This window comes from Pempheris klunzingeri, chromosome 15 (genome assembly GCF_042242105.1).
Source record: "Pempheris klunzingeri isolate RE-2024b chromosome 15, fPemKlu1.hap1, whole genome shotgun sequence".
NCBI lineage: Eukaryota > Metazoa > Chordata > Actinopteri > Acropomatiformes > Pempheridae > Pempheris > Pempheris klunzingeri.
In genome coordinates, this window is record NC_092026.1 from 9,511,979 (window position 1) to 9,533,874 (window position 21,896).

Sequence of the window (21,896 nt, forward strand, 5' to 3'; positions counted from 1 at the left end):
CTGTCACAAAGCAAGACATCATGAGAAATTTAAGAATAGACAAGAGGCCATCTCAAGCCTCAGCACCCACCGACACCCCAAACTAAAATCATTAAATCAAAGACTAGGAATTAGATTTAGTTTTTCCTCACAGGTATTTATTTAGTTTATCATGTAAGAAAATAAGACAAAGAAACGTTCAACTTCTCACATTTTCTTTCAATGGCACACAAGGTGAAGGTGTTAAGTTTTTTGGCAGAAAAAAAAAGTAAAAAAGCGAGACAGAAGAATGAAACAACAGAGTGAATTAAGACTTTCATGTTCAATACTTAAAAACTCCTCAAGTATCTGAAGATGACACCATTAAATAGGGGAAACAAGCGTGACCGTTAAAGAACTAAAGTCCTGACTGTATATGATCAAACGTACTGTAAGCACAGGCCTCATTTGCATAGCTTAAAGGTTAAAACAAAATGTCGGAACATAAACTAAACTGCTTTTATATGGGCTACATACTCTATCAACTACAAATTGCTACCTCAAGGTGAAAGAGAACTTTTGATGGCAATAAATGTACAATTGATAAAAAGCTCTTGAGTGCAGGACAGTGTGCCTTTAACCAGAATCAAATGAGAACATCATCGAACACGAGTCATCATTTCTCACTTTCATGTCTTGGATTTCAGTAAGGCTTCTTTTTTGTCATACAAAGACTGGAAATCAAAATACACAAAATACACTGAAAAGTATTAAAGATAAGTATTAAACCAACTGGTAAACACACATGTGGGCTTCAGCCACATTGCTCTGTGGACAGGTCCATTCTTATAGCATTAGCTTCATCAGTAGTCACGTCTTAAGGCTTAGAATGGGACCTCACACTGCTCCACAGCTTTAACAAACTAACTCTAAGAACAACAGAGCAGCAACATCGAAATAAATCTCAAATAAATGCATTGCATCTAAAGAAATTGTCTTAACACATTTTGGCATTCAGATATTGGTGTATTTAAAAATAATATTCCTATGTTCTGATTTGTATGCTTTGTATTAAAGTACATTCTCCCCGTTTGTGATGGACCAAAGGAAGACCTGCAAGAGTCAACACTGTACTTTTTCTCCTTCTATATGCAAAACATTTAGAACGACCCCTGGTGAGATTTTTCAAGGCTTCACAGAAATAAGGAGGGAATCGATATTGTCATTTTAAAGAGCTACAAAGTCCTAGCTGTGCATGACAGGGTGACAGCGGGTCAAAATCAGAGAGACAAAGATCACACGTCCATGCCAGTCCCTCTACTATTTTGGCCTTTATGTAAAACAATTCTCTAGCGCCCTCACTAGACCTACAGGGACATGACTTGAACCAGCAAGTCTTGCCCTGCCCTGACTTAAAGCAACCCCAACAGATTATGGATCCCACTTGGATCTCGACTGTGGCGGCTGAACGTGTGCGCTGACACATGAAACTGCATGTAAAAATGATACGCTTCCTTTCACCCGTTTAATGACAAAAAAGTGTACTGAACAATTGGTCAGATTCACAGGTGAGAAGTGACACTACCTGTGCTGCTCTTTTTTTCTCCTCCCATTTTTTTTTTGACCTCATGGCTTCAACCCATAGTACCTGCTTTCCATTTTCAATGAAACAAAATGGGATGAGGAGAAAATAATTTGGTGTGTTTATTCCCGAGACAATAAAATCGAATGGCTTTTCTCTCCACGGGGGTTGGCTCAGTCACAGCAAACACAAACACACACACGCCACACACAGTGTGCCCAAAAAACTTTGCCCTAACACTGCCCCTAAAATTCTGAAATGTTATTATTTTCTGGAAATTATGTTTATGCACTAGTAAAATGTAACAATCAAAAACACCCACGCATGCTCTCTCTCTCTCTCTCTTTGTGGTATGACTGAAGAGTACTGCTGTATCATATCTTGGCTTGGTTCACACACAGTGCACAAAAACAGCACATCCCACAGCATAAACAACACTGAGGGTCACAAGTGGTTTAAAACACAGAGGTTATTCAGTCAAACAGGAAGGTGCTTTGCCTGCAAAGACTCGTGGTACGAAAACATACAGAGGAAGGGCCTCATTCGGTGAAAACAGTAAATTTCTTACAACGTGGATCTGGTTATGAGATACGTGAAGCAATATGACAAGAGCTGAGAGTTACCATTCTGGTTTTCAGTATAGCCCCTGGTAGGAAGGAACTCCAAGCCATATATGGCACAACCGGTCAGACAGGCTATCTGCTGCCTTTCCTCTCTGTGAGAAAAAAAAACAGCACTATGTGAGTGGAGGCAGGGAGGCCTGAAATGTCAGTGGTTTACGAAAGCCTACGTACTTTAAAACCAGGTTGTGGGATGTTTAGTCTGCCCTCATTCTCTTAAAGTAAGGCTGCTCCCACAAAAAGAAGCAGGTGGACACATTAAACTGAAAAGTCACTGAAATGCTCGGAGGGGGGGAAAAAAAACAAAATGACATGAATGTGATGTCTATGGGGGAGTTAATATCACTGGACAAGCAAAGACTAAACATCTGCCACTTTCTTTCATACCATCTGTTAAGCTGATATCAGAAATACACTCCAGGCTTGGCCTTTCCCCCCGCGTATGGTTGTACACTAGTACAGCTTTAGGAGGGGATGGAATGGGGGGTGTGTGTGTGGAGGAGGACGAGGGGCATTGGGCTGTGCAGAAGGTAAGGCTGCTGTTATTCCCTCTTGTCAGCTGCTTTCGATTGCTCCCTCTGAATCATGCAGCGGCGCACAATGCTGTCAAAACTCCCCAAGTAGAAGAGGGCGATGGTCCGAAATAATCCCATGGTAACAATCTGTGCAGGAGATAAATTGAGGTTGAAATTCTTGAATCGTGCAAAGCTAATTCGGACAATGTGACAATATGATGTGCACGGCTCTACCTGCTGGAGACCCTCTGTGATGGAGGTGACGGGTGACATTCCACAGGTGAGGGCTGACAGCATGTAACCGTCGGGTCCCACAGAGCTGTTGAAGTTTCCCTGCTGCAAGAGCAGACAGGCAGGTAGATTAACAACAGATCATCCAGCATCCTCAAAAATAATTAAAATTGCACAAGGAGCACGGCGGGCTGGTGGTTTCTTACCACTGCATCCCGAACAATGATTTTGGCCACTTGTTCTGGTTGACAAACTCCAGATGTTTCAGAGATCAATTTGGTCTCTAGAGGCTAGTAGAGAAAAGAGCATGCTCTAAACAGGAAAGCGAACAGGAAGTGACATGCTAGTATTTCTTGTGTTAAAGAAGTGACTACCTTCATCTTATTTTCCTCAGCCAATCCAGGAGTGTCAGTGTCAGGAGGGTAGGCCACAGTCACATAGATATTGTATGGCTTTATCTGGAGCAGAAGAACACCAACACTCACTGACCCTGACAATGACATTTTATACACAAGGTCTTAAGACAAAAAAATGATGTGTGCTGCCTATTCAAAGATTGGGAATCATACCGCCAACTCATCATCCCTCAGCAGCCAAGTTCTGAGCCAAATTATTTTTACTAACTGCATGGTGAAGTGCGGTGTGAAGTTAAACTGGCAGCGTGTTTGCTTGCCGTGCAGAGGAAATCTGTGCAAAAGGGGACAAAAGGGGGCCCAAAACTCACCTCCATCTGCAGCGACTCTGCTAAGCCGCGCAGGGCAAACTTGGATGGGGAGTAGGCAGTGTATCCGAACAGGCCGATCTGACCTGCCTGGGAGGACACAAACATGATGCGGCCCATTCTTCGCTCCTTCATGGTGGTTATGACGGCCCGTGTTGGGTAAACGCTGCCCAGGTAGTTCACTTCCATCAGTTTCTGTTGGACATAAGGCCACAGTTCACATATATTATAATATGGTTGTCCAGTGTAGCGCTGAATGAAGCTACACATTCCACAACCTGAATACTGTCTCACAATGTCTCCAATTAACATTTTTCTAATATGCTATTGATGATTGTAATTTGTATGAAGTACTATCTGTGGATTTAACCTCTTCTTAATTTATTCTGACAGTTACAAAATCTCTTACAAAGCCAGACAGTAATCAAACCTCCTTTCTGGACAACAATGAATGCATAAAACACACATTTTTAAAAGGCTCATTTCTGTGGTCTTGACTCAAATTTCCCTTGATTAAATAGATCTATTTAATAAAGTAAGTCAAAATAACAGTGGTGTGATTACTAAAAGGCAATATTGTATGTGCACAATTATAAATATTGGTTCAATTCTCATATCTCCAGAAACATTCAGTGGAGTGTATTATTCCCGTAATAACTTGGAAACCTGGCATGAAAATATGGAGAATAATTAATTCATAATACTATCTCCTTTTTAATCACTCAGGTGTAAATACAAGCAGTGACATTCTTTAATTAAAACAGTTTTAGTACTTCAGAGTAGACTTCTCAACAAGACTTCTCAAAACAAAACCATGGTCGCGTCTTGTTTACACTCCCAGGGACCTACTTTAAAACGGTCCACTTCCACGTCCTCAAATTTTCCAGAAATGGATAATCCAGCACAGTTCACCAACATATCAACGGGCCCCAGCTTCTCTTGAGCCTGCACAACAGTGGAAAGTCACTTCAAAACCTCAGCATTGAATTATTAAAGGAATGTGAGATGTTCCACTGTTGCTAAGAGGGTAACATTACCTGTTTTATCACACTTTCCACCTGGCTATAATCACTGGAAACATCCACTGATATGCAGAGCACCACCTGAGTGAGGAAATTGTCAATGATCTTTTGCAATGTAATGCAAAATGGCATCAGCTGTTATGCCCTATATCAACATGTATATGGTCAAAACAGGTGCTTCATTGAAACAAATACTTAACCCATACCTGTTTGTCATTGATGGCAAATTTCTCCACCTCTTTCTTAGCCTGAAGCAATTTAGCCTAAGAGAAAAGGTTTATCTGTTATAAAAGCACCAGATCTTCAGAACATGAATCGTCACATGCAGGACTGTTAAGCTTGTCACTTTTTCCTAACATGGAGCAAATTCACCTTTAAAATACCGTGTTTAACATCAAACAAGTTGGCTATAAGAACAAACATGTTGCGCCTGAAGTATATAAATGAAGGAATGACTGAATGCTGTTTGTGCTGACCTCGTCACGTGCCACCAAAGTGATGAACGCTCCTTGTCTGTAGCACTCAATTGCAATGCATTTCCCAATCCCACTTGAGCCTCCCGTCACCTGAAAATTCAAAGGGAAAGTAAATCATTATTCAAAGGTCCAATGTAGTGTAGCTGAACTGCAACTCATAGGCTGGGGCACATGTTAACCGAGTGTGCAGGTTAATTATGTTTCCAAAATGTTATCCAATAAAGCTGGAGATATGCAACTCGGTTCAGCGCACATCTGCATGATGAATGAGTCCAACTACACTCAGTTGACAGTTTGTTTGGCACACCAAGCTAAAATGAATGCAGTCTAAAACAACAGTATTGCCCAGCTGCGTCAGACAGACGTTTATTCAGCTTCATAAGTCATTTTACTGGCTGCATTTGTTGATGTATAAAGATGTGTTGCCTTATATTGACAGGTGTTTCTAGCATTTAGCTTAGCTAACTCTAAGCTCTGACATAACCATTAAGTTGAACAGTAACAAAGTTGAATAACCTTGATGAAGGTGGGATGTAGCCGGGACAGACCGCTGTAGTGGTACCATAAACTGGTGACTAACGTTAAGTAGAAGTTAGCTTGAGTTAGCTTAGTCATTTTGTGGGTACAAATATTGACAACATGAATTTTGCCTCTTAATTTTGATCTTTTAATGCTTCGGCAACATCGATGACACACTTTCATGCCAATAATAATTGAATTGAATATTGACTTCAATTGAAAAAATGTGGGCGTGTCACTCCTCATAACTGACATTTGACTGTCGTTTAATACTCAAATATATTTTTCCTGTCAGAAGTTATGAGTCGTAATGGGCTCTAAGTTTGATACCAACTAAAATGCAAACATATCGTAGCTTTAAACGTAAACTCAGCTAGCTTAGAAACTAAAGCTAGCTATAAAAGCTACGGTACGTTAGCTAACGTTATCAGCTTTCCTAACGTTAGCGAAGTAGTTAGCTCTGTGGTGCACTTACCACGACGTGGGCCCCGTTCAGTTTCAGAGGTTTGGGACTAATAAGAGGCGATATCATGTATAACAGCAACACAAAGGCAACAATGAAGGCGGCGACTACGAGAAGCATGATGAAGGGCAGAAGGAGCCACCAGGAATTGATGAAAAGCCAATCGGTGATCGTTGAGCTCAAGCCTTCTTCAGAGGACATGGGTGAAATCTGGCAGTCGTTAGCTTGTTTGCTAACTAGCAGGCCAGCTTCTGGGGTCCGATAACTGAGCTACGAGGGAGACGGCGGTCCTGGAGGGGGGGGGGGCGGCGACACACAGAGCTCGTAGGAGGGGTTGCTCCAGGGCTTGGCAGTGGGTCAAAGGTATATGACGGTGTGTAACGGTGGACCTTGGTTCCCCGTGACAAAGCGTAGTCTGCATAAACCAAAACAAATCGAACTGAGCTCTGTAAACGGACGCGTAAAAGGGGTGCTTGGTACTTGTAGTTCTCGAGGAAAAAAATCCTCTGGATCCCATCGTTGCTTGGGTGTGCATGGACAACAACTCCCATAATACAATGCTCCGCTTCCGCATTCGTAGTATCCGTTTCAGTGAGCTACACACACCTACGCTTCACACCTACTCAACCCAACCAGGTATGTTGACTGATAACACACAGTAAACACTAGCTATTTTAATTGTGAAACCTTTATTTGCGAACCTACGTGTCTATTGGAAATCCTAGACAGAAACAAGGCGTGGATTTGTTACAAAAAACAGCTTGTCTTGAAGTAGCTTTAACTTTTATTTACATTATGGAAACGAAAAGCAGAAAATCTTATGAATGGGTGAACTCTTCAGAAAGAAAAGGGCTCAAGAGTTGGTTATATGTGTAGACATTTACAGTGAAATAAGAGTTGCTCCCAATCAACACTCAAAAGAGACAGTTTTAACACCTTAAGAGCAAAAGAGTACAGTTGTATACAATCTCTAAAAGAGTTTACATGATGTGCAAGTATTATACACGTTTTAGTTGTAGTGACAACGCACTGGATATATAAGCAGTATGACCAATTTAGAAATAAACCAATAAAAAAAAAGTCTTGCAGCTTTTCTAGAAGGCACATGGTGCACACTGCCACTTATGGCTACATATAGTTCATGCTTGGAGATGCATTCCTATGTTGTAAAGTATTACAAGTAGATGATCTCTCCACCTGAGCCATCAGTATCCAACTTAAACACCTCAGTCTTGCTTTATAAAAATTCGCAATGTGACTTTATTTTAACATAAGGCTTAATTTTTTTGCATTTTGAATTAAACATATCCGTAAAGCCTGTGGACAGTGGTGAAAAATATAATATATGCACAGTAGATTGCAAAAAACCATGAGCTGGGTGAGAAAGCAACTCAAAGCTATTGAGTCCTTGAAAATTGGTAAAATAATGCTGGTCCGGCACCATTGGTGATTGACCCTAATAGCCGTGTTTAATTCAAATGACGCATGAGTGAACACATACAGTTGTCATCTGAAACTGGATAAAATGTCATCAGGCCCTGATGTAGATCTCATCCTGAGTATCTCCGTCTCAAAACTCTAAACGTCCACCACCATGAGACGACATTTTTCACCATAATAAATCCTATGAACTCATGCCCTGCTTTGCTCCCCCTAGCCCAAGATTTATACATTCCACAAAAGTACAGTATGCACTATAAAATGCTTGTTTTTTCCTTAATATAAAATAGAGAATATATAAGGGGTATTTATTAGTCTCGAGAGATGTTTGTGTAAGGACACAAGAGCTACTCCTAACTTCAAATAAATTAGCTTGGTTTCAATATAGCCTCATTTGCAATAATTGTTGTGTATGGCTGCTGTTACTTTCCACAAGTTGCTTGGGTATTCTGCTCATCAATACCTTTAGTCTTTAGTGCATAAGTCAAACCAAATATTATCAGGTCAGCTGCAGATGGGAAGTCTTTAATCTTTGGACAACAATGGATATCGAATAAACTAGGTCTTCCGTCCTTTGTGTGGTTACCAGATTGGCAAAACAGAGCAGAGGTTTTGCCCCCTTACGATAAACCACAAGGCTTGGTGAAATGATTATGATGAGACAGAGAGAGAAAATCATAATGAGAGACAATCACAATTCCTTTGCTTTGGTTCGGCTTGGCTTAATCATCCCAACTAGCCTTCCTGTCCAAAGTCCTCTGTGAATTTTTTCAGTTTGTCCAGATCTTGTTCATTGACTGTTGGCTTTGTGTTGGCCAGAGACCTGACCATGTCAGACTGAAAAGAGAAAGAAAAAATTATGATATTAAAGTAGGGGCGCTAATATGAATATGTTTATTACACGACTTTATTGAATACTCAATTCTGATTGGTCAATCACGCCATTCTATGGTCTGTTATTTCTGTAAAGCAGACCGTTGCTACATATTACAGACTGTTGCTATGGACACAGTTCTGGTAGCAGAAGCACTGAAATCATTTTCAAATCAATAAAATCATTTATAAGTCAGTATTTTGATGTCAAATTGTTGATGTATTTAGTATGAAGCCGTGTAATAAGCAGGATAATGTACAGCGAGCGGTGGCCATTACTTCAAAGCGAGCATCACCCTGTTCTGGTTCATTTTGTAATAATGATCGGCTGGCTGTACGTTATCCCTTACATAATAACATCTAGTATTCTTATATTCTTACCATGCATACTATAGGTTCCATTAGCTTCTCCCCAGGGACCTCCATCCATGTCATTTCAATTGCGTTGGGATCGCCGGGCGAGCAAGGAGTCAAGAGGTCATTTACAACATTGTTGGGATCCGTTCTTGATGGGCCACGTACCTAGTTCAAAACAAAACAACATTTTGGTGACATTTGGTCAACTACGACATGTTACACTGCAGCAATGACAGAGTCAGATAGTTTATAAGACTCACCTGTTTGAAGTGGGTTGCCGACTGGACCTTACGAACAGGCTGCATTAGAGCGTCTCTGACAATGATACTGATATCTGCTCCCGAGTATCCCTCTGTCTTCTTGCCCAGAGTGACAAAGTCAGACTCGGTTAGACTGTTGGGGGTCGAGCCGAGATGGAGCTTGAACATGAAGGAGCGGGCGTGCTCTTCAGGCAGCGGGATGTAGATCCTCTTCTCAAATCTGAGAGTATCATTGGTGTACAGTGAGCACAGGTGAATGACAACTTAGGTACCAACAACTCTCAGCAAGTAATGAAAATTACCTTCTCCTGATGGCTGAGTCCAGGGTCCATGGGATGTTTGTTGCCCCAAGTACCAGAACACCATCATTGTCAATTCCCACACCTGCGAAAGAATAAAGCCGGGGTAAGTACACACTTAAATACTTTACATCTACATAATGATAGTCTGTTGCTTTCACAAACACATGATGGTCCCACCAGCTCTCTGTAGATTTGTGACCACATGTTACATTACAGGGTAGCCACGCAGATCCTGGCAAGAGGTGAGGTGTGTCAGGATATGGGTGGCTTACCACCTGTGCTTAACAAGTTCCTGGAGGAAACCCTGTTGTACTGAGTATGCACATACAAGAAGCAAGTTATCATAAGTCGCTGAACATGCAACACATATAACAAAAGATCGGTATTGATCATAGATAATCAGCCTTCACCACCTTGTCATGTACTTGACTTGACTCATGACTAGAACAGGCTCTATTACATTTACATGTATGTTCGTGTTTTTGAGAATATACAAAATATGAACTTATAAAGTTTTACCTGTTCCCTTTACCTGTCAGAGCATATCTGCTCTGACATCTGGTTATGGGTGTGACCACAATCAGCATGCTTTACAGTTTGATTCTATGTAGAACGCTGCAGGAGCAGTTTTCACTCCTGTGTGATTAAATGCTCATTTAACATCTGAATTTGGCTTCAGCTTGTGACAAGCAAAGAGGAAGAAGTGAAGAGGGAGAAGTACAGAGAGAGGAAGAGTTCTACTGTGGAACAAATCCTATGAAAACCAAAAGACTTTTGCCAGCCATTCAACACAACAAACCAAATATTTCAAGGTTGCCCAGAAGTACCTTCTGGTCACTAATGGTTATAATTTTCTCCTGTGCACAGCTCAAGTTTCTATGGTGACACATTTCTCTATCCCACGCCATGAAACTGTAATGATTCCAGTAAAAATTAGTATGCAGAAAAAGATGGAAATGGTTGCTTTACCTAGTGCATAATCATTTCTTATTTGAAATGCTGTTTTATCACTGGCTTTTAATTGATTCTACAGAATCAGACTTACCCTGCATCTGAACCAGGAACTCTGTCTTAATACGACGCGCAGCCTCACTCTCGTTCTCACTTCTTGAGCCACACAGAGAGTCAATCTCATCAATGAAGATGATAGAAGGCTTGTGTTCCCTTGCAAGGCTAAAAAGATTCTTCACCAGCCTGGGAAGAAAATGGGAGGTTTTTGAGAAATTGCATGAGAAGAAGTAACTACATGTTACTGCCAGCAGTATATTCTTATGTTTAACCCAGGGTTTTGTGGATTACTGTTAATATGACTTACTTTTCACTCTCTCCCAGCCATTTAGAGACAAGGTCAGATGAGGAAATGGAGAAGAAGGTTGAGTTGTTTGCCTCTGTGGCAACAGCTTTAGCCAGATAGGACTTTCCTGTACCTGGAGGTCCAAAGAGCAAGATCCCTCGCCATGGAGTTCTCTTTCCTGCCAGTACCAAAAAACATAAACCACAATGCAACACGCAACATAGATGTTTGCTTCTATCATTTAAGAGTAAAGTGATGTAATAAGGCAGCATTTCCATAAAATAAGATTTATTTCCATAAATAAGATTTTACCTGTGAAAAGGTGGGGGAATTTGATTGGAAGAATAACAGCTTCTTTCAGTGCCTCCTTTGCTCCTTCCAAACCAGCAACATCATTCCATTTGATGTTTGGTTTCTCCATAACAATTGCACCTGGAAAAAAATAACATACTACATTATCAAGGAGTCTAAATAATGCCTAAATTGTCACAGACAACAAACTCACAAGAAACAAATATTACAACAACTCAGTTCAGGTAAAACAAATACAAAGCCAGCAGAAGGCTTAATAGTGCCGAAAAGGAATATTACAAACCTGAGAGTTGATTTTGGAACTTCTTTTTCTCTGGATCGTCACCTTCATCGCTTTCATTCCTTGAAACACAAACCAAAATCATAAAATATATGATTTTGTCAATATATCAAGTTAAAAAAAGATTTAATATTTTCCTGTATAACAAAGTAACACTGTTTTACCATCCAGGTCTAAATAATCTATCATACTGTCCCACCCATAAACACACCCTTTGTCGTCAGACTGTGACTCTTTGACAGGCTTAGCGGGAGGAGCTTTCTCTTTCTTCTTGAGGTACTCCTTCAACTTCTCTGCTCTGTCCAAGTACTCGGCACATTTTGCCCGGATGCTCTGTCTTGCTTTGTCACTCTGGGTTTCATCTGTTAGGAATAAACACAAAAAAAGGTACACAAAACTTATTTCAGGCTTGAGTATTTATTCCCTAAAGAGACACCCTCCTCTTGGCAATTCAGTGATAGTGTAGTGACTGCTCTAAAAGCAAACAAAAAAAAAATCACATCTCCCTATTAGCAATCATTATTCTGTCATCGCCACGACCATTAGAATGCACAAAAACACTTGCATGCTATTTTGACAGACATGAAGCTCTTAATCAGGCCTACAAAAGCTGCAGCAATGTCAAGAAGAATTATCATCAGATTGGGATTCCTGTTGTAGCACAAAACTGTGGACAATGTATGCATAATGCCAGTGTGTTGTTCTTATGCCTTACATCTCACCACGTGGAGAAAATACTGAACAGCAGCCTGGTACAGACGCAGAGCTTCCTCGTAGTTCTGAGCTTTATCCTCCTGAGCCGCCTTGCTGGCAAGATCAATGGCTTTCTAAAATAGCAGAGACACAGACCAATGTTAGTTACAGTATAGTGACACTTGCAGGTAACAGAGAAGAGGATAGACAACTGTTTGCAGCTAATAATAATGACAATGCCTTTCAATTATGGAAGTGCCAGGACACATTATCCAATCAAAACAAACATATAAAACAAAGTGACAAATGTAAGCGCGTACAGTTATGTAATTAACTAAATGAGAACGACGAATGCTTAAATAAATAGGTCAGTCGCAGGCAACCTTCTTATATGCACACTTAACGTAATCTACAATATTTTAATTTAACTTTAATGCTACACCCCCTGTCCTGTGTGATGACACTACAGACACCGAAATTGGAGTGCCTGAAGCTGAATACACAAGCAATTTCTTTCACTTCCTCTTAATTAACATAGCTTAAAATACAACTATAACACACTTTGTACGTATGACAAAACCTTACAGAGTATAACATTGACAGTTATGCGTCCTTTTATACGTGGCTGTCTTTTTAGTGGCCAAATTAAAACCAGTTAGCTAGCAAGCAACGTAATCCCACTTGCTGACACGCTCTTGCTAATGTTTTACAGTAATTACCACAACTCCATATGCTCAAACAACGGGTAACACCAGCCTTTATGTTCCATCTAGGCCACAATGTCACTTGTTTTTGGTCTTTATGCTGGTCACAAGTTGACTGCTGAATTCGTGTTTAAGTTAGCTAAATTAGCCAACCATGCTAATTAGCAGCTAATGTTAAAAATGATACTTCACAACGTTTAAAGCTTTAATGGCGAACTCCAACCAACAAAACCACTCCAGGCGTTCCGATAGTCAGAAAACACTGTACTTTATGATTTCTTTAGTCCGAGATGTGAACAACTTTGTCAGCTTATTAGCCCGTTTTAGCCAGCTCTGGGGTTGGTCCTCAACTTACCTGTAAATTGTTGTTGGTAGCCATAATGGCTGATCGCTTGACCAGTAATCGAAAACGAATGCGACACCGCCGTGAGTAAACAGCTATAAAACACAGTGCCTAAGAATTTAACCTTACAAATTGTTTTTTGACGCGACAATCGAGTTTTTCCTGAGGCTTGTTTTCCTTTCTTAGGTCGCTCCAGAGCAGGATCGAGGCGGAAGCTTCCGCATTGAAGAGTCGATACTCGCGTGCACGGAATGCGATGACGTCAAGACGTAGCCTGACGTAGGTACAGGGCAGAATTACTATTACTGACTGATTGTACAGAGGATATTACAACAATTATATTTTACAAATACAACTGTAAAATGAAGAGTGTGGATCAGCTGGGGCTACATTTGCGTCCTATAAATGTTGTTACCCCAGTCTTATTTTAGTATATTTTCTTATGTGCTGTCATCCTCCTTACCTCTTTATTTCTTTATGTAGGCTTCAGTGTGTGGGTTTACCAAAATAAAACTCTACCAGACAATGGAATGAACTTCACTAACACTATCGTTCAAATATGAAGTATCTAAGTTTAAACTTTTAAAAAAAGTCCTCAAACTGCAGCACATCCACTCTCTACAGGGACATCACTATTCCTATAAGAGAACAATATTATCCATATTTGTACAACAAATATTATATATGTAATGTCTGTAGCAACCTCTTTATTCTTTAGGTACTCCTGTAGTTCTTCCACTCTGTCCAGGTACAGTTTACACTTATCTCTGATCTTCTGGTTGCCATCTTTACCCTGGGGTTCACCTGTTGGGAAGGAGAACATTTCATTTGTGACCATTCTGTAATATCATTAGATTGTTAGGGACATTTCATTAACTATTTATCGCTACAAGTTATAAGGATAACACAACTTTAAAGGTGGCACATATACATACAAATAAATTAATAGTTGAGTAATTTCACTTGTAGGTGTTTATTGGTCCATCAGTCAGTGACAGCGATGGACACCCATGCATAGACGGTTATGTCAGTTATTATAGGTGTGCTTTTTCAATGTGGCATTAGAAGCAGTTTTTTTCCAACCGTGGTGACGCACGTTTTACAATGTGCAGAAAGTACTTGACAGCATGCTGGTAGGAGAGAATGGCCTCCTCATAGTTCCCAGCCTGGTCTTCCTGTGAGGCCTTTTGTGCTACTGCAATAGCTTTCTGAAAGAGTAGAAAATTCATAATTATTATTGATACTATCATACTTTAATGTTTCTAATAAATACACTACATGACAGTTTCTGTATAGCAACAACAAACTCAGTGAGTTCACATCATCTCAGTGTCCCATTGACCCCGAGAGAATCTAGTTCGGCCAAAACAGAAGTCACACGGTACAGTATTGTTTTTATATGAATAGCATTGAATTAATGATAATAGCCTCTTAAATGCCCCAAAGCTAGTCCTGAAATAATAAATTATGATTGAATAACTGATCAACAGAAAATTAATGAATACCACTTTTGGTAATCCAGTCATTTTGATCATTTATTGTGTAATAATAGACCTTGTTCATGGCAGGTAACCTGACTTTTCATTGCAGGAGAAGCACGTGTAATTTTTGACCACACTTGAATTATGACAAAGTGAAGCAGTGAGTTACACCAGTGAGCCTACAGTATATACACAATACGTCATCCCTGAAAAAAGTTGCTTTTTAGGTTTATTAATTACACCTTTTGTGCAAAGAAGGTCTGTCCCAAATATTGGCTCATGTTCATTATCTGTATTGACATTTAATAGAGTAAATCCAATGAGCCAATCAGTTATGTGATAAGTAATTAATTGTATTGCCATTTCAAATCAGTGACTCTTTATTCTTTAATGTTATGACCAAATGATTTTAGTGTCTCAACCAGTGATGTTGTTTGTGCCCAACTCCCAGTGACAGCTATTTTATGTACTAAAACAAAGCAAAAGTAAATTGCAGTTCTGTGTGACTTCCACCTGACATTGGACCCCCAAACTAACCACCCACCCACTTCTAGGGTACCTGCTACTGTGACCAATAGAAGAGAACTATACACCCCATATTACTACTGCTCACTACCACACAGCAGCTGGTGCCAATCCCTGCTCAAAACATTTAATTAACTGTGGATGAATCATTTCACTGACTGCCACTGAATCTATGGAATCTACGGACTGTTAACAGACACATTCAGACTTAACACCGCTGATTGAGTGCCAATGAGCGCTTGTCAAAGTGAAACCTGACAGGTTGCGCGCAGTGAGGAGGGCAGTCGGTGTGTTTGTTATGATCTGATCTCCTGCACTCGCTCAACTTCTCTCCGCAGACAAACAGGGGGCCTCTAGTCTCAGAGAAAGTTATTCCTCCTACCTGTAGGTTTGTTGGCTCCATGTGGAGTCCTCAGAGAGTTAAAAACACAACAGCCCGTGATCCTCCTCAGTCTTGTATCGTTCAGTGTCACTTCACAACTAGTTCCTGGTTGCTTATCGCTCCCTCGGCTCTGACACATGCGTCGAAGAAAGCAGCCCGGCCAGTCAGCGGAATGGCAACGATGCTGGGACGTGGAAACCCTCCTGCCAGTGAGTCACGACGCTTATTTGTTGTGGTGCGAGTTGCAAAGACGACGCAAGCTGCTGCGCCACCGTGTTGTTTGACCCAAACAGAAACAAGTTAGAGTGAGAGTCCTTTTTGGGGCCAGAGGACATAACAGCAGAACACAACATGCGTAAAACAGGACAGAAAAGAGTCTTTTTACATGTAACACGGGATGGCAGCTCTTGTTACAGAAAACCCATGACGCCAGCTGTGTGCGTGTGCGTGTGCGCAAGACTAAAACCTTCTGACCATGAACTGTGGTCTGTTTCTGACTGTCGTGTGATAGCTGTCCAATCCACTAGAGGTCGCCCCAAGATCACTGTAAAGGGATCATTTAGCCTATATGATAAAAACCTATGAGCACACTGGTGGGGTACTCCTCTGACGCGATCCTATACTTTAATATAAAAACCATAATATGATATATAGAAACACAGATTATATAGTATGTAACGTAGAAGCTTCTATATTTACCACATGGCTGGACGGTTTCATTTAAACTCATAATGCAACATCCCTGTTTGTATTCGTGCAACACGGTCAAAGCTTTGAAGGATGTAAAAGTATCTTTAGGATACAGTAAAGTTTTCTGCACACAATAAGCACGCGCATAAACGCTTTAGAGCTCTACATGATGCGTATGCATGCGTAAAAGAAAATGAATCAGACCAAAGACGTGCTGCTGGGAGTGTAAAGTGTGATTGGAGACCTTTGGCCCCCTCAGTGGATTAGCGTCGAGCTCAGACCGTCGACAGCCTGACACCTGATAGCTCCAGAGTGGAGCGCTAGGTTTGGTCAGGAAGACGGAAAGCTGACTGGTAGTTTGGAAACATGCGGCGGAAAGAGAGCACACCGACACCAACTTTGTCGCTGACTTTAGAGGACGTGTAGTCCTCCTCACAGAGCCTTGTGCGCAACCCGCGCAGCCCCATTAGGCGCATTTTATGGAGATCTATAGATGACAAGACCTGCACGCTGCGGGTTGCTCTCAGCATCTACTGCGATCTCTTCTGGGGAACATGGCGAGAGGGATGAGAGGAGCTCATCTCCTCGCTGTAATTTTGACCTTTTCACTAAAACTTTTCAGGGACGCAGATGGACAAGTGGCTTTAAACGAAATAACAGGTTTTAGTCTGAGCCCTCCGTATTTTAACCTCGCTGAGGGGTCTAGTATCTCTGCCACGGCAACCTGCGGTCAGGATGAGGCTGGGACACCGAGACATGATTTATACTGTAAACTTGTCGGAGGACCGACCAACGGAGATCTTGCTCAAAACATACAGGTAAGAAAAATCTCACCAAAGCTTTCGGTCCGTGCGTAAAAGGTGAATAACAGATGGCGCAGGCGCTGGAATGGGAAACAAACATTGTAGACGGATACATATAGTAAACAGTTAGTTATATTACAAATATAATAATCGTCAGAAAGTATATTTAGCTGCTTCTATGAGAGATAGATACCTTTAGAAGCCTTTATAAATGCTTGTGTCTTTGTAAAAGCTCTTACAATTCTGCCTGAGCCCGACCAAGTTGTACAACTGCCAGAAATAGTTTTGCACCATTGTAGTTGAGGTTTCTAAAGGAAATGCCCCTTCTAAAGTGAACTTGTCCCCTCAGGAGTTCCTCTGCAAGGCCCTGCATTACTGTAAGAACAGCAGTTTGGTGTTGACATGCAACAGCTTTTTTTTTTTTTTTTCAGAACTAAATACTTGTGGTTGCAATATTTTTTTTTACATTTGCAGTTAGTAATCTGCCATTGTCCGTCTCTATTACAAAGCCTGCTACTGTAGTTTACTGCAATTGCTTAGGTGTGTATATTTTCTGAATACCAACCATCTGGTAATATTTAGGGTCAGTTCTGCGACTACTGCAACGCCATTGATCCACTCAAAGCCCACCCGGTGACCAGCGCCATCGATGGGACAGAGCGGTGGTGGCAGAGCTCCCCTCTCTCCAGGGGCCTGGGCTACAACGAGGTGAATGTCACCCTGGACCTTGGGCAGGTAAGATTATTATATGTTACTCTGCGATGAGCAGCTGTTTACCTGCTGCTACCTGCAGTCTGAGTAATGATTGCTGTGTGGTGACAGTGAAACATAACACCTGGATGTTACAGAGAAGGAAGGTGTTTTCTGGTGTGGTCATTGCTCTGCTGCTGTGACATGAGTTATGTTATGTGTATGAGGAGGGGAGAGCAGCTTCACTGGTGCGAAATAGGGATATGCAGTGTTTTTTCTCCATATTCCTCTTCAGTCCTGCGTTTTTGCCGCAGCTCATTTGTTTTGAATATTCTGGGAAGAAACTTGTCTGACTCATGGTGTTTCATTCACAAATATAGCAAAGGCTATATGTGATTGTATTTTGATTTTGAGCTTCGTCACCTTCATCAGCAGAGATCATGTGAATAATGTGCTGCAGTTGGATGCTTGCCAGGAATCAGATTCACGCCCCTTTGGTTGGCGAATATGCTTCCATCATGACCTGTGTCTCTGGCAGGAGTTTGGCTCATGGCCCATGAAATTGCACCTCATGCTCAATTATACACTGTGAGGAAAGAGAGGAATTCTGTGTTGGGATTAGGGATCAGAAGGATGTAAAATCAGATTCAAGGAGTGCAGGTGGAGGCCTGGCCCTCTTGTGTGAGAGGGGTTTTGACTAGTTTTGGAGTAGACTTCAAAAAGAGGGCAACAAAAGAGCTCCTCTCCACATGTGTTGCATTTTTGGCTCCCAGTGGGCACTGTGTCAAACAATGGGTGTGGGCTTTTCTATCTCTGCTTTTAGACAGACTGAACTGATCCTACACAGCTAAATATAGTCCACTCTTACAAGAGGATGGACACACGCCGGCCCTTTAGGGATGTCTGACTTTAATACGTGGTAATGCTCAGTTTATTTGGGAGCGGGGAAAGCGGCATCATTGCATTATGGTGTGCTAAAAAGAGCATGGCTAGATCTCTGACGGTGACCACCAACCAACACCCAACCCTCCCCCAGTGTAACGCCACCACCTCAACACACAAACACACACACACACCTGTCACACACATTTTTCTTTTCATGGCATCTGATGCAACCACCAAGACTGTAAACAATGCTCACCTGCCACAAAATACATTTCAAGCCATACGGATGTTTTTGCACTCAAATCTTCTGACCTTTTCTGAAAAGGAAATAGGGTCTATGTGAGGAGCAGAAAAAGTGACTGTGAGGAAAAAGTGTGGCGTGTGGGGGCAGATTTGCTATTTACTGCAGACTCCTAACCTCAGCATTCTCGCTTACTGACAAAAGACAATAGACAAACATTTTAACAGAAAAGACAAATAAAATAAGATAAAAATAAATTAAAATAAGAGAAAACACCAACAGAACATGAACACAATATCACTTAACAATAAAGGCCACTTCCATCTGAAATAAAGGGAGGGTTGCTTTCTCATTTTTCTGACCTTAAGTAAGTGTTTTCTTTACCTACCAGAGTGTTTAATTGCTCTCCTCCGCCCATTGAATACAAGCTCATGCATCAGACAGAATGAGAGCTGTCAAGTTGTTTGACTATTCCATGTGGAGCTTTGATAGCTTTGTAGATGCTTTTTCGAATCCACAGGACAAATGATGTGTTCAATGAAATATGAGGGCTAGATCCAGGTGAATGGGTTTGTGGTTTCTTTCAAGACCAACGCAGGTGGCTGTTCAGCTGTTATCTGTATAGTGCTCAGTAGATAGTTTATTAGATAGTGGCACACTTGATGTTTACGTTAAAATGGTGAGGTTCAAAGAGAGAGAGAGCTTTTTTGGCACAGCTGTTTCCGGTTTTTCTGTAAGGAGAATTGTTTGAAGCAACGTCTGCCAAGTTTAAAGGTAGATTAATCTGACTAAAAGTGAACTCAATAGTTTGTCAGACAAATCTGAGCATTATTAGAAGGAAAATCTTTTAGGTTTTTTTGTCTACTACTGTGGTCGAGACTAACATATCTCAAAAACTGTTTGATTGATTGCCACGAAACTTTGTACATTCATGGTCCCCAGAGAATGAATCCTATCAACCCTGTTGATTCTAGTGCCACTATGAGCTTGACATTTTGTGTTTTATGCAAATGTGTCAGTGTCAACAGTCAACCGTGATTGGAGGGATTGCCATACATTTTTGGTCATTCATGTTCCCCCCAGGATGAATTGCATTGACTTTGATGACTTTTCACCAACAAGTTTATGATTACAAACTAATGGCATTCCCATTAGCTAACAGTTTGTGCCCTGAAGATAGTAAACATATGCCTGCTAAACATCAGCACGTTTGTATTGCCATTGTGAGCGTGTTCGCATGCTTATGTTAGCATTTACCTCTAAGCACTGCTGTGCATCACCAGTGGGGTTGTAGACTCTTAGTCTTGTTTTTATTCAAGCAATCTATGTTCAGATCTTGGTGCTACTTTCATTAACCAGACCAAAGACTTTGCACTTCTAGTGACATGATCACTCTCTGAATCACCTCCAGCTAGAAATCTCCCCTTGACAAGCCCTGTGTCTCAGACAGGCCGATGCAAGCTGGTTATCCGCTCTCTGTTTTTGTGACTTCTTGGCTTTTGACCTGTGATCCATGACAAATCCTACCATGAGTCAGGAAATGACCTTCTGGATAGATAAAGATTCTGTTTGGCGTGGATATTTCTGGGAGCTTAGATTATATCTTAATTGATTTTCATCAATGCAGCCTTTGCCTTGTGTATGTTCATGTCATGATCATTTTCTTTTATGTATGTTTTACTTGCACATGTCAAGTAAAACATTTCTTGTCCATCCCATTATAACTTTTCTCTACATCTGCACCCATCAAAATACTGACTACTTTTCCAGGAACTTTTGCCCGTGTTAAACTATTTACAGGACACAGTAGGCAAGCCATTGTTCTGGTAAACATTTACACCACGTATCAGACTGCCAGTCACTCCTTTTTTCTGGGGAATGTATTTTAGGAGCTCGGACAACATGTGCTTATCTGCCTGAGTGAGCCCAGAGTAGACCATGTGAGGCAAACATAGCGGGGTTTTACCGCTGTCTGTCTCTCCCATCTGATGATACTGAGCTGCTTTAGATTGGTCGTTGTCAGGCGCTGAATGGACATCGGACATTATCGGTTTAGATGAAGTTCTGATTAGTTATTGGATCAATGTTCAAGGGTCTAAACTGGTATTTTTACGTTGAGGTTATGGCTGTGGATTATTTCTGTGGGTGACAGGTGTTTAGTGTGTTGATGATGGAGCTTTGTCTGGTGGTTTTGTGGCTTTAAATGGACAGATTGCAGAACATCTTGTTGTTTATCTGTGATTTATAGGCTATTTGCTCAGCAGGCTATGATGTTGGGGATACGTGCTTTTCACTTTAGCAGGAGGTGTGAATAAGTGTGAGAACATTAAATAACTTTAAATGCTAAAGTTGGAAGACAGGAATGATCTGGGTCAGGTTGGTGCTGTGGCTTTGGCACTGCTCACAGTTCTACAATCGTCAAGAGACAAAGCTTCCAAGAACTCAATTTTAGAGACATTCCCCTGGAACCTAATCCCCTCTCTCAGGGGTCCACCTCCCACCAAAGTTGGTTTGAATGTTTTATTTGCAGCCGTCGCCCCCTTTTGTGCTGGAATCCCTCTAGGCGGTATTGTGTGACATCCTTTCTGTGTTCGCAGACTCTCACAAAGGTTTAGTTCTGTTTAAGCCTCTCTGAAAGTGACCTGGCCCTCTCTTTTCACTATATAAATGGAAGGAAAAGGAGAAGTGGTGTAATTTGGCGGTGAGAAAGTACTTAAACAGAAAACACATACACACACTGAAAACATTCCACTTTCCCTTGATATCTATCCTCTTACGGAGTAGACATTCATCAACAACCCAGCACGATGCTTGCATGTATGTATGACCTTGTGCATAGTCATTAATTTTGCATGGCTATATCCACATCATGCAACAGGTGATTAGCATATATGTATAATCCTAATTTAGGCATTAAATGTTTTGAAAATGTAATCAATAGAATAAGATGAAACTGCTGCTAAAAATCTTATCTTGTTGTATGTGCTCGGTGATTTGTTCATATAGTGCAGCTGGCTCAGTCCGACCCGAGAGACACGCTTGGCTGTTAGACATGTCCCTATTGCTGTGGTGACGATGGTGGTGATGTAAGCGCCTGTCTTTAGCCAGGCTGCCTGAGGCGCCAGGCCAACCCGGCAGATATTTACTACTCCACTAACAGCCACCTCGTGCTAGCTTGTAGTATGGCAGTCTGGCTCTGCGAGCGCATCACAGGTGACCTCCTAAATCTGGAGC

At 41.3% G+C, this 21,896-nt stretch overlaps 3 protein-coding genes across 4 annotated transcripts in view; 1 reads left to right on the forward strand and 2 right to left on the reverse strand.

Moving 5' to 3' along the window:
• Positions 1–131: 131 nt before the first annotated feature.
• On the reverse strand, positions 132–6,531 carry kdsr (3-ketodihydrosphingosine reductase). Its single transcript, XM_070845512.1, has 10 exons — positions 6,120–6,531; positions 5,126–5,215; positions 4,856–4,912; positions 4,665–4,730; positions 4,477–4,572; positions 3,631–3,822; positions 3,281–3,364; positions 3,113–3,196; positions 2,910–3,011; positions 132–2,822 (listed from the first exon to the last, which is right to left on the reverse strand). The coding sequence occupies exons 1-10, from the start codon at positions 6,306–6,308 to the stop codon at positions 2,703–2,705; spliced, it is 1,080 nt and encodes a 359-aa protein (XP_070701613.1). The 5' UTR covers positions 6,309–6,531; the 3' UTR covers positions 132–2,702.
• A 337-nt stretch (positions 6,532–6,868) lies between these two features.
• Positions 6,869–15,745, reverse strand: vps4b (vacuolar protein sorting 4 homolog B). Of its 2 annotated transcripts, XM_070844909.1 has the most exons (13): positions 15,354–15,745; positions 14,062–14,173; positions 13,669–13,769; positions 11,941–12,052; positions 11,437–11,587; positions 11,229–11,287; positions 10,946–11,065; positions 10,655–10,811; positions 10,385–10,533; positions 9,340–9,421; positions 9,038–9,257; positions 8,802–8,942; positions 6,869–8,384 (listed from the first exon to the last, which is right to left on the reverse strand). In XM_070844909.1, the coding sequence occupies exons 1-13, from the start codon at positions 15,372–15,374 to the stop codon at positions 8,283–8,285; spliced, it is 1,527 nt and encodes a 508-aa protein (XP_070701010.1). In that variant the 5' UTR covers positions 15,375–15,745; the 3' UTR covers positions 6,869–8,282. The 2 variants fall into 2 exon arrangements, with proteins under 2 accessions (XP_070701010.1, XP_070701011.1); XM_070844910.1 differs by lacking the exons at positions 13,669–13,769; positions 14,062–14,173; positions 15,354–15,745 and adding an exon at positions 12,978–13,366.
• A 616-nt stretch (positions 15,746–16,361) lies between these two features.
• LOC139213780 (laminin subunit alpha-3-like) overlaps positions 16,362–21,896 on the forward strand; it is a 51,890-nt gene continuing 46,355 nt past the window's right edge. Inside the window, exons 1-2 of the mRNA XM_070844416.1 lie at positions 16,362–16,861; positions 17,429–17,581. Coding sequence (XP_070700517.1) covers positions 16,598–16,861; positions 17,429–17,581 — 417 coding nt within the window. The 5' untranslated portion in view covers positions 16,362–16,597. The remainder of the gene's footprint in view (positions 16,862–17,428; positions 17,582–21,896) is intronic.